Source organism: Echinops telfairi, unplaced genomic scaffold, assembly GCF_000313985.2.
Source record: "Echinops telfairi isolate 266 unplaced genomic scaffold, ASM31398v2 ScPeMD7_3;HRSCAF=10, whole genome shotgun sequence".
Lineage (NCBI taxonomy): Eukaryota > Metazoa > Chordata > Mammalia > Afrosoricida > Tenrecidae > Echinops > Echinops telfairi.
In genome coordinates, this window is record NW_022103899.1 from 32,310,639 (window position 1) to 32,322,032 (window position 11,394).

At 37.0% G+C, this 11,394-nt stretch overlaps 1 protein-coding gene across 1 annotated transcript in view; it reads right to left on the reverse strand.

The window, feature by feature from the left end:
• NDUFS1 (NADH:ubiquinone oxidoreductase core subunit S1) overlaps positions 1-11,394 on the reverse strand; it is a 36,614-nt gene that overhangs the window by 22,457 nt on the left and 2,763 nt on the right. Inside the window, exons 2-8 of the mRNA XM_004701559.2 lie at positions 9,675-9,739; positions 9,011-9,102; positions 6,625-6,732; positions 3,897-3,973; positions 3,162-3,243; positions 2,939-3,069; positions 2,344-2,529 (exon numbers count right to left, since the gene is read on the reverse strand). Coding sequence (XP_004701616.1) covers positions 2,344-2,529; positions 2,939-3,069; positions 3,162-3,243; positions 3,897-3,973; positions 6,625-6,732; positions 9,011-9,102; positions 9,675-9,735 — 737 coding nt within the window. The 5' untranslated portion in view covers positions 9,736-9,739. The remainder of the gene's footprint in view (positions 1-2,343; positions 2,530-2,938; positions 3,070-3,161; positions 3,244-3,896; positions 3,974-6,624; positions 6,733-9,010; positions 9,103-9,674; positions 9,740-11,394) is intronic.

An 11,394-nucleotide genomic window follows, 5' to 3' on the forward strand; every position in this document is an offset into this window, starting at 1 on the left:
AACAAAAAATCATAGCATTGTGAATGAGGGGGAGGTGCAGAGTGGGAACCCAGGGCCCATCTGTGGGAAATTGGACATCCCCTTGCAGAAGGGCTGTGGGAAGGGCCGAGCCAGTCAGGGTGCAGTGTAGCAACGATGAAATATGCAATTTCCCTCTAGTTCTTGAATGCTTCCCGCCTCCACCATCACGATCCCAATTCTACCTTACATATCCGGCTGGACCGGAGGATGTTCACTGGCACAGATAGGAACTGGAAATACAGGGAATCCAGGACAGAATAAACCCTCAGGACCAGTGGTTAGAGTGGCAATATTGGGAGGGCGGAGGGAAGGGGAGGGAGAAAGGGGGAACAGATTACAAGGTCTACATATAACCTCCTCCCCGGGGGACGGACAGCAGAGAAGTGGGTAAGGGAGACGTCGGATGGTGTGAGATATGACAAAGTAATAATAATTTATAAATTATCAAGGGTTCAGGGGGGAGCGGGGAGTGGGGAGTGGGAAGGGAGGGGCGAAAATGAGCTGATGCCAACGGCTCAAGTAGAAAGGAGGTGTTTTGAGAATGATGATGGCAACATATGTACGAATGTGCTGAACACAATTGATGCATGTATGGATTGTGGTAAGAGTTGTATGAGCCCCCAGTGAAATAATTAAAAAAAAAAATCTGCCTTAAAACAAACAGTTTCAGGCTGAAAGAAAGGCCCTCACTCAAATCCACAGAAAGAAATTAAAATCATAAGAAATGGCAAAAAAGGGTTAAACTAAAAGCTTAGTAAATATACTTACGTGTACAACTGGCTAGATTATTTGTTTTCTTCAATAAAAAAATTAAACAGTTTTCATGGTAAATTCAGAAGACTACGTTGTTTCATAGTATTTAAGTAGGAGATGAGGAAGTTTTATCCTTCCCCACTCACCTAAAAGTTATTAAAGCATAATTCTTTTAGGGCAGCCAGTTTGGGGAGACAAATAAAATTATTTTTTGTTATATAACGTTATGTAAAATGGCGGCGGGGAGGGGCGCATCTTTCTATTGAAGCATATGAGTTAGGAACCTCCTCCTTCAACCCACCCAATCCTACTTTTTTACTTCACACATCCATCCTTGTGATACACAAACTAAACCACAAATTCCACTGTCACTTAATCAATTCTGACTCATGGCTACGTGCTGTGTTGGGAGTTTGCTAGGCTGTAATCAGGCTTTTTCTACTATAGCACAAATCACCAAACTTTAGTTAGGAGTTGGGTGCAAGCACACATATATGAATTATTTAAAACCTGGGGTCTGGGGAGAGTCTCACAAACTTTGATGTGAGTTTAAAATCTTAAACCTCAGGGAGGTACACATGCTCTAGGCTAATCAGTGAACATGAAACCAAAGGCAGCATTGCCCAGGAGTAAATGGATATGGTAAACACAAGAAAGAGTGAAAAGATGCTGGCACATATAAGGATTGCAATCAATGACACAAACCAAAACGCTTATGAAATGTTGAGTGGAAACCAGAAGCTAACACAATAAAAAGTAAAAAAGAGTTTACCTACTTCATCTACCAATTCCATTTCTTGGTTGAATTGCAAGGAAGACTCAGATATATATATGAAAACTTATAAATAGCAATGTTCACCACAGATTTTTAATGATTGAAAAAACAAGAAAGAAGCTAAATGTCCAATAATGGGGAACTGGTCAAATAATGTGATCTATCTACTTGATTGAAATCAATATAGACTAAGAGAGGAGACTATAAATTAAGAAATCAGGATTATTTTACTCCTTGAAAGAATATATAAATACATTGAAGGGACTGAAATAGATGAGTAAAAACAAAATGGAACTGTTGACTATAAAACTGATTATCTGTTCTGTGAACCTGTATACCTAAATCCTAATAAAATGTTAAAAAGAAAAAATATCAACAATAACACAGGAATAAAATAATTGTGGGCTAAGTACTAGAAAATGAATTTCTTAGAAAACTATAATTAACTTGCACAGGCTCACCTAGTCTAAGTAATCTTCCACTTAAAGAAGTATTTCCCAAGGTGGACAATACTGCCCCACTGATGGGCATATTGGAACAATCCAAGAGGGCTGCAAACACAAGTACCTACACTTTATTCTGGACCACAGTAAAAGTTTTTCATTTCCAGGGGTCGCTGGGAACCCATGCTTTAGAGGATTTTATATATAGCAAACAAAACTTTGGCTAATTAAAAACTATTAGAATTCTGTAAGAAAATAACTCCCACCCCCACCTCACTTCCTGGCCTTTTTAAAATAGTGAAGAATTAAGGGCAAACAAGAAACCATTAAAAGATGCAAAGGTGCACATACCTTGTTTCCCAAGGCCTTGCAGTGAAAGCATAGGGTTTGGAGGTCAGGGCACCTACAGGACAGATGTCAATGACATTCCCGGACAGCTCAGACATGAACATTTTCTCGATGTATGTGCCAACTTGCATATCGTTTCCTCTGCCTGTTGTTCCCAAATCATCTACTCCTGCAATCTCACTAGCAAACCTAGATGATAAAAAGGACACCATCAAGGGCAGAAGCTATCAAAATGACCTGCCCTGTTTGGGAGCATATACAGTGATCAAAACACAAAAATGACAACTGCTGTTTTCAATGATGGTTAGGAATCAAAATAATTATTTTTAAATTAAGATATAGCACACACATTAAATACACAAACTATACATATACAGCTCACTAAGTCAACATAAAATGAATGTTTACAAATTATTACTTTTAAACCCAACTGACGTTGATAAAACTGAAAACAAACAACTTACTTTACTTTATTGGTTTCTGCAAAAAAACAACACCCACTGTTCAGTAAAACTTGTCACCTTTCCCACTGTTGCTTTTCCACCAAATTTTGTGAATAATGAATAACCGACTCTTCAGAAAAGAGTAAGAAACTTACCTGATGCAGCGAGTACACTGTATACATCTTGTCATAATGGTCTTTACCAACGGCCCAATATTCTTGTCCTCTACAGCGCGCTTCCCCTCCAAAAATCGGCTCCTATCACTTCCAAACATCATGGACTGGTCCTTAAGTAGATTATGAAAGAGTCAACTTAATGCTGCTAATGAAATTAAAACTTAGGACAATCAGAAAGATTTATAAAACTGAGACTGTGTACCTGCAGATCACATTCCCCTCCTTGGTCACAAATAGGACAGTCCAGCGGGTGATTTGCTAATAAGAATTCCATCACCCCTTCCCTGAATGCAAAATAATAGGCAAAATGACACAAACTGTTGATAGTCAAACTGACTTACATATAGACTATTTAAAATTACCTTCACAGATACAGGGTCACTTAACATTTTTATCATTGAGCTTATGGTTTTTTTTTTAGCTTATGTTTATTATTATGAAAATTTTCAACATCATATTATTGTGATACTATTAACCACAATCTAAATATTGATAGTAGAGAATAAACACCAGTAAAGAATCCAGAAAATTAAAACTTAAACGATACAAAATTACCAAATATTTCATAGTGCTCCTCAGAAAAGATTCGCACACATTAAAAAACAAAATAAACATATGAATGCAAAACGCAAGCAAGTAATGACAATCAATGCAGTGAAGAAGTCACTCTGTCCAGCGCACCACAATAAAATTCTGAGCGCAAAAAGTTCCAGACTCACTGTTGTAAACTGAGCAAGTTGCTGAACAAAGGTTTTTCCTGCAGACCTCTCATTTGACCTCCTACACTGTCTGTACTCATTTCCACTGCTCCTAGAAGTCAAGTACACCAATTTCTGCACAGTTTGGTAATTAATTCTAATCTCTGGGAAGATCTAAATGCTGACGTGTAAATTCTCAGCTCTAAGAAAGGCCACAACATTAAGTAGTAAGAAAGTACCTGGCTTTCTTAGACTTCTCTGAATTAGTCAGGATATTCCAACCCTTCATTACAGGCATGGCACAAGCAGCTACCACCTGGAATTTCGATGGGAAAATCAATAAGTATTTGTATCCTTTTTAATTAAGTAACCCAATATGTAAAAGCATTGTTACAATTTCAAAATAAGCAAAGAATATAGCATTTTCAAAACAAATTAAAAATTTTTCATTCATATTTGTAACAGGACAATCTAGCACTTTACAGATCTTGTAAGAATAAACAATACTATTTCTTACGTTTATTCTAATAGTCTTTTATAAGAAGTTCTGATACTAAACTACAAATAACTGTTCTTTGACCTGTAGGCATTATCAAATTAAAATTTAACATCTAAAATAAAGTGAAGCATAAAGAATTGAGGACAAAATAATAATAAGTTATAAATTATCAAGGGTTCATGAGGGAGGAGGGAGCAGCAGAGAGGAAGGGGAAAAATGAGGAGCTGATACCAAGGGCTCAAGTATTAAGCAAATGTTTTGAGAATGATGATGGCAACAAATGTACAAATGTACTTGACACAATGGATGGATGGATGGATTGTAATAACAGTTGTACGAGCCCCCAGTAAAATGATTAAATAAAAAAAAAAAAAGGAAGAATTGAGAATCCAGAAGTAAACGCGTATTATCTATGGTCAATTCATTTTCAACAAAGGTGCTAAGTCCATTCAAAAGAGAAAGAACAGTCTCTTCAAATGGATTTCTGTATCTGTAAAAATGAAGTTGGAGGTTTCATATAATGCTAACATGAATCAAGGAGCCTAACTGTAACTGAAACCACGAAACTTTTAGAAGCACAATAAAGCCTTAAGGTCATGTATGTAACAGTGAAATCTTGAATATAGCATCAAAAGCACAAGCAACAAATAAAAAAAGGATAACATAGATTTCATAAAAATTGGGAATTTTTGTGCATCAAAAGACTTTACCAAAAAAGTAAAGAGAAACTCACAGAATGGCAGAAGACATTTATTTGGTTCCCATACACATATAGTAAGGGTTTAATATTTAGAATATATACAGAATTCTTATAACTCAACAAAAAGCAAAATCAATTTAAAAATGGGCAGAGAGCTTAACAGATAGTCCTCCAAAGAAGCTACACAAGTGGTCAATAAGCACAACACAAGAGGTTCAACAATCAGTGATTAGGGAAATGCAAATCAAAATACAGTGAGATACCACTTTACAGATACTAAGATGGCTATCACACACACACAAAAAAAGGGGTGTGTGTGTGTGTGTGTGTAGGGGGTGGGGGGATATTGGATGCTGGGCATACTGGAATCTTCATGCACTGCTGATACAGTAACCACAGGAAACAGTTTAGCGTTTCTTCAAAAAGTTAAAAATAATACCCTATATGATGCAGGCTGGACTTGATCTGGTTTCCAAAATATCCTGTATTTTCGAATTACATTGCTTTGCTTATTTGTTCATATTAGAAGTGTTATGTCATTGGCGGTCACCCTCTTGAAGGTGTTAAAAGCTTTTCCATTTTTTGGTACATGAAACCCAAGACTGATGAACCTACAGGGACAGCAAGTAGAATAAAGGGTTCACAGGGAGGGGGTTACAGTGGGTGGTGGGGTAAATGTCAAGGAGTCCATGTAGAAAAAGAATGCTTGGAAACTGATTGTGGTAGTAATTGTACAATTCTACCTGACGTGATTGAATATGCAATGATGTATGTATTAAATCCCAACTAATTTTAAAAAGGTTAAAAATAGAATTACCGTACATACTTGAGTATAAGCCAGTATCTGCCGAGGCAACTAATTTTACCACAAAAAAATGCAATAAAAATGTGCTGAAAAATTCGGCTTATACATGAGTATATATGGTACCTTATGACTGAAACAATTCCACCATTATGTTATACCCAAATGAACAGAAAATAGGGTCACAACAGATACTTGCACAGTGTTTAGGGCAGCATTATTTACAATAACCCAAAGGTAAAAACAATGGAATATATGGAGCCATAAAAGGAATGCATTTCTGATACATGCCACAAGATAGATGAACCTAAAAAACACGCTATATGAAACAAGCCAGGTCCCAAAGGACAAATACTGTACAAGCTATCTAGAATATGCAAATACATGGGCAAAAAGGAGAATTACAGGGTATCAGGGACTGTAGGAAGAGGATAATGGGTAGTTATTGTTTAAAGGAGATAGAGTTTCTATTGGGGATGATAAATCTGGAAATAGGAAAGTAGAGATGGTTGCACATTATAAATGTGTTTAACCCCCCTGAATTGTACATTCTAAAAATGTTAAAATGGTAAATCACTTTCTTATGTATATTTTATTATGAAAACCCAACAGAAAAGAGAAAGCAAACCTCTTCACTGCAGCACTGCTTGCTGGTGAAAATGGTGCAACATAAGCACTTCTAAGATGCTGCTTGGCAACTCCCCATCTTGCTTGCTTGTTGTATCATCAGTTGAGAACACTGACAGCTTTAAGAGGTCACTTTTAACTTTAAACAATTATATGACACTTGCATTTATAAAGCCCTTTCACCAATGTGTTTTCAGTTTTGAAAGAGCGTTAAACAAAAACTTACTAAATTTAAAAATGGTTACCATGTATCACAATGCAGGTTCAAAATAAAGCTGGCTATAAGACTTAAAAATCTCTCCCTTTTACAACATGTTGTGCAATTTTAGGTATCAATACCTTAGGAGCTTTCTCAATTTCAACAAGGCACATCCTGCAGTTTCCAGCAACAGACAATCTTTCATGGTAACAGAATCGAGGGATCTGCATACCAACCTTTTCACAAGCCTAGAATAAAAAATTTTAAACCAATTAGCATTAGAACTATCTGACTCACCTCATGTTAGTTCTTGCCTAAAATGGGGGTGGGGGTGTCCCTCCCTACTTATTATTTCTATCTATATAAACCTATAAATCTTCAGCTGCCCTTTCAAATAAAAACCATCGTTAGACCATGTTAAAGGATTGACTCCTTAGTCACTCTGAGCCACTGTTCACAAAGGCTCCTCCCCCTTTAATGCTGTCCTCAGTGGGTTCACACCTGGGCTGCTTCTTTGCTTATGTCTTATTTTGGATTAATAGTCCACTTTATCTGGACTGGCTGTGATCCAGTTCTATCGTGAGAAACCATATCCTTGTCCTCTACTTCTGACATCTTCTGACTTCTCATAGCGGGAATTTGTATGTGTAGGCACTCCATGTTCTTGATGTTAGGCGCCTTCTACTACGGTCAATATGCAGCTTAAATGGAACCTATTTATTTTCCCTTACTCAAGCCAGAATCAAACCCATTGCCACAGAGTTGACTCTGACTCACAGCAATCCTACAAAGGGTTTCCAAGGCTTTATAAATATTTATGGGATAGACAGGCTTATCTTCTTCCCAGAATGGCCAGTAGGTTTGACCCGCCAACCTTACATTAGCAGACCAATGCTTACCCAAAAGTGCTTCTATACAGGGCTTCTCTTTCCTATACTAAACTCTCTGCCATTGAGTCAAGTCTGACTCACAGCAACCCTATGGACATAGAACTGCTATGGTTTCCAGGACTATAACTGTTTATGGGACTCGAAACCCTCCTCTTTCTGCCTTTGAGAAGCAGGTGGTTTCGAACAGCTAACCTGGAAGTTAACAGTCCAGCATGTAATCTCCAAATATGTTAACAAAACCAGAAACCACAAGCAAACACTATTTCTTTTGTTCTTCATCAATATCCCAAGTGGCATTTATATCTCATTTTCCTTTGATTCTATTCTTCTGTTTCTCTTATCGTTATACCTGTCTTAATTTAGGGCTTTTCATTTCTTGGTCGACTAATATCAGATGCTGTTTTTTTGTTTCTCACATTCGTGTTGCTATTTTCCAAATCACTATCCTCTATAACCACTACCATCACTGCCACGCTACTGCTTTGCTTAATAGCCACCAAAACTTTCTATGGGCCAAGCTCTAAGTTGATTAGCATGGCACATCCTGTCTTTCATGACTGAACCTTCTTAACCTCAGTAACTTTTTTCACATCGTCCTCTAGTTATGCTTTATGCTCTACCATTACTAAATGATTTGAAGCTTCTTCAACACATCTATTCAATGGCAGTGAGTTTTTGAGTAAACACAGTGAGTTTTTGAGTAAAACTGAGTTTTTTAGTATTTGCCTTAGTTAATTATTGTCCTTGTCTACACATAACATTCACTCATCCTTTAAAACCGTCTCAGGGATCATATGAGACTCCTCTAAAATCTCTTTCCACTGGATGCCATCAAATCAATTTTGACTCATGGAGATCCCATGTGTGTTCAGAGTACAACGGTGCTCCAGAAGGCTTTCAATGACTGTTTTTTTTTAAGTGAATCAAGCCTTCCTCCCGAGGTGCCACTGTGAGTATTCCAATCATGAGCCTTGTGGCTAGCAGCTAAGAATATTAACTGTGTGCACCATCTAAAACACTGACCACTCCGCCTGAACATACTTTTGTTATATGGTATTTTACCAATTGCTTATATGTCTGTGCCTGGCTGCCAGTCTAGGAATCACTGCTGAAATGAGCAAATTTCTGTGAAAACTCGAAAATAGAATGAGGCATAACTTTTTTATATCCAAGCTAATTATTTCTGGAGGAACTGGGAGAAATTAGGGAATGAATTTTAAAAAGCACTACCTTCCATTTAACTGCTCTGAAGGGTACATGTGCAGGAATATGACTAAAATTAAAAAGCAACACGAACATGAACAGCATTAAGCAGGCCCACAGCGAAGGTTTATCAGTTTTCCTTTTATGTACGGTAACTTCAAACTTCATAGGAACTCATTCAGAAAGCAGACGCAAAAGAACTGCCAAATTTCACTAAAGATGCAAGAAACAAATAATTCATCTTGCCATGTCCAGATTCAAAAATCACACTTGTTTTCATACAATTTTGCTACTTATATTTCTTTTATAAGCATTTATCAGTAATTCTTGAAAACTGAGAATAGTAAATACACAGTATAAAGCAAACATATCAGTATGAAAAACAAACAGAGCACACACCACACCAAAGCAAATAATGAGAACATATGCCTACTTGGAGGACAGTGGTTCCTGGTTCCACCATGACAGACTGACCATCCACAAATACTTCAACCAAGTTGCTGGCTGCGGTGGCAGATGTGCGAACTGACCATCAAAACAATTAAAGGGGTAGGGGTGGATTACAGTAGAAAACAAATGAAAAGATTTAATTTTTTTACTGTATACCTTGAATACTATTTCATTGCTTAAAATTTATAAGCTTTACATTTTTATTTCATACTATTCCCCTCTACTTCTTCAGAAGCAATCTTTCAAAAGTGTGAATTAAAAATTAAATTAAAGCGTGAATTAAAAATTAAATTAAAAATTTGGAAAAAAACTTTTCAAAACTAAGTATCAAATAGAATATGGTTGTCTACTTTTAAAAGTTTTTGTTTCATGTCAACACCACTTGATGGGAAGATTGGTTTTCAAAAGTAGAATGACTGCTTTTTCCTTTTTGGCACTGATGGACAATTCTTACTATTTTTCATTCCAAAATAATTTCTGTAAACTGCTTAATGTAAAGTTATATTTTTAAAATTATAACACTTACTTTGGGTCATTTGTATTTTTATTTAAAACTAATTATGGTTTTTACGAAGCATTCCAAAGGCCTAAGAATTCACAAAGCTACAGTGTCAGGGTCACAAGTCTAAGTCTAAAACAATACTCACCAGATCCTTTAGGAGACTTAGCCAGGCCTGCCAGGGCCCTTCTTGCAGTTATTCTTAACATGTTGCTACAATCAAAGAAGAGGTTTATTATTATAGGGAGTAGGGGGCGGGAAGGAAGAACGACATTACCAACTTTTAGATAATAGTTTGCTTTTTAAAGTATTTTTTAAGCACTTCACATATATTATCACTGAATATCATAAGCCTTGCTATTTTCCTTCAAATTCTGTGGATGAGGATCCATAGACTCAGATAATTGGCATGTACAAGGTCCACCAGACATGCCTCAGGACACAGGCCCGGAGATCTACTTCCGGAAGGCCACAGCCTTAGGAGCGGACCACCTCTGCACACATGGGCTGCACCTTGACTAAGCATTAGCTCTGAGGGAAACAAACAGTAAAACACACTGCAAGACTAGTGATGAGTTTAGCCCTAATAGCTATCTAAAATGAAGCCTTTCCCGATATGGGTACCAATTCTACCAATATACATTATATCACAGTTATATGTTCCAAAGGTTCCTGAGACATTCTGGGACAACTGACATGCGCAGGCCTTTGAGGTTTCTTGAGCACCATTCTTGGTAGTATAGCTAAGTAAAACATTTATCGTATAGATTTCTAATGATCTGTTTATGCTATCTACCCTTACTCTATCATGGACTGATGGGATTTTTCTATCTTCATTACCTATTCCCACACCTGACATGTAAATTCCTGAATAGTGGTCCTCAACCAGGGATACTTGTGCTCCAGTCACAGTCAAGAGGAAGCTAGTGGACAGAGGCCAAAATGTTGCTAAACATCATACAGCACAAGGACAACCTTCTCAACAATTACCCAGACAAAACTATCAAAAGAGCTGCTCTGTTTTTAATTGTCAGGCAGGTGCTGAGTAAATGAAATTAATATTATTATATGATACAAATAAAACAAATTAAAACATTATCTTAACTTGGAAGATATACTATCACCTAGATTATGTGGGTTAAGCAGCTATAAATATAATTTTTCATTTGGGATTTATTGAAAATATCAAAATGTAAATTATGTGGTGACTAAAACACTGAAACATAAAGTACTTCAACAGTGAAGAGGGAGAAAAATAGTATATAAGTTTAAAAACAAAGCTTTGCTTTTCTACCATAACCAAACCCAAACCCATCCAGTTGACTCCTACTCAGATCAACCTATAACACAGAAAGTTTCATGAATTCAGACTTCATAAATCCATATACTTAATTATTTCAGAATGTGCAATACTACGTTTGTAGGCATTGAATATGCCATCTACTAGTAGGCGATCTTTGTCAAACCAGAGTTCTTGCTTCTTCGTCTATAAAGCAAAAGGTAATACTATTTTCTAGGCATATATGCTACCAAACCAAATTCACTGCCACAGAGTTGATTCCAAATCATTGTTTGCCAAGATGGGTGATACTGGGGCACTGGGATGATGGGAAACCCAAACCACTGCTATCGAGTCCATGTTGACACACAGTGACCCTACAGGACAGGGTAGAACTCTGCCTCTGAGTTTCAGACACTGCAACTGTATACAGGCGTAGCCAGCCTTCTTCTGAAGACACGCTAGTGGTTTCAAACTGCTGATCTTGCAGATCTCAGGCCAACACATAACCTCTATGCCATTAGGACTCCTGGGACGATGGGCTACAAAAGCAGATACTTTATTCTTGATTATGAGCTATAGTACAAAA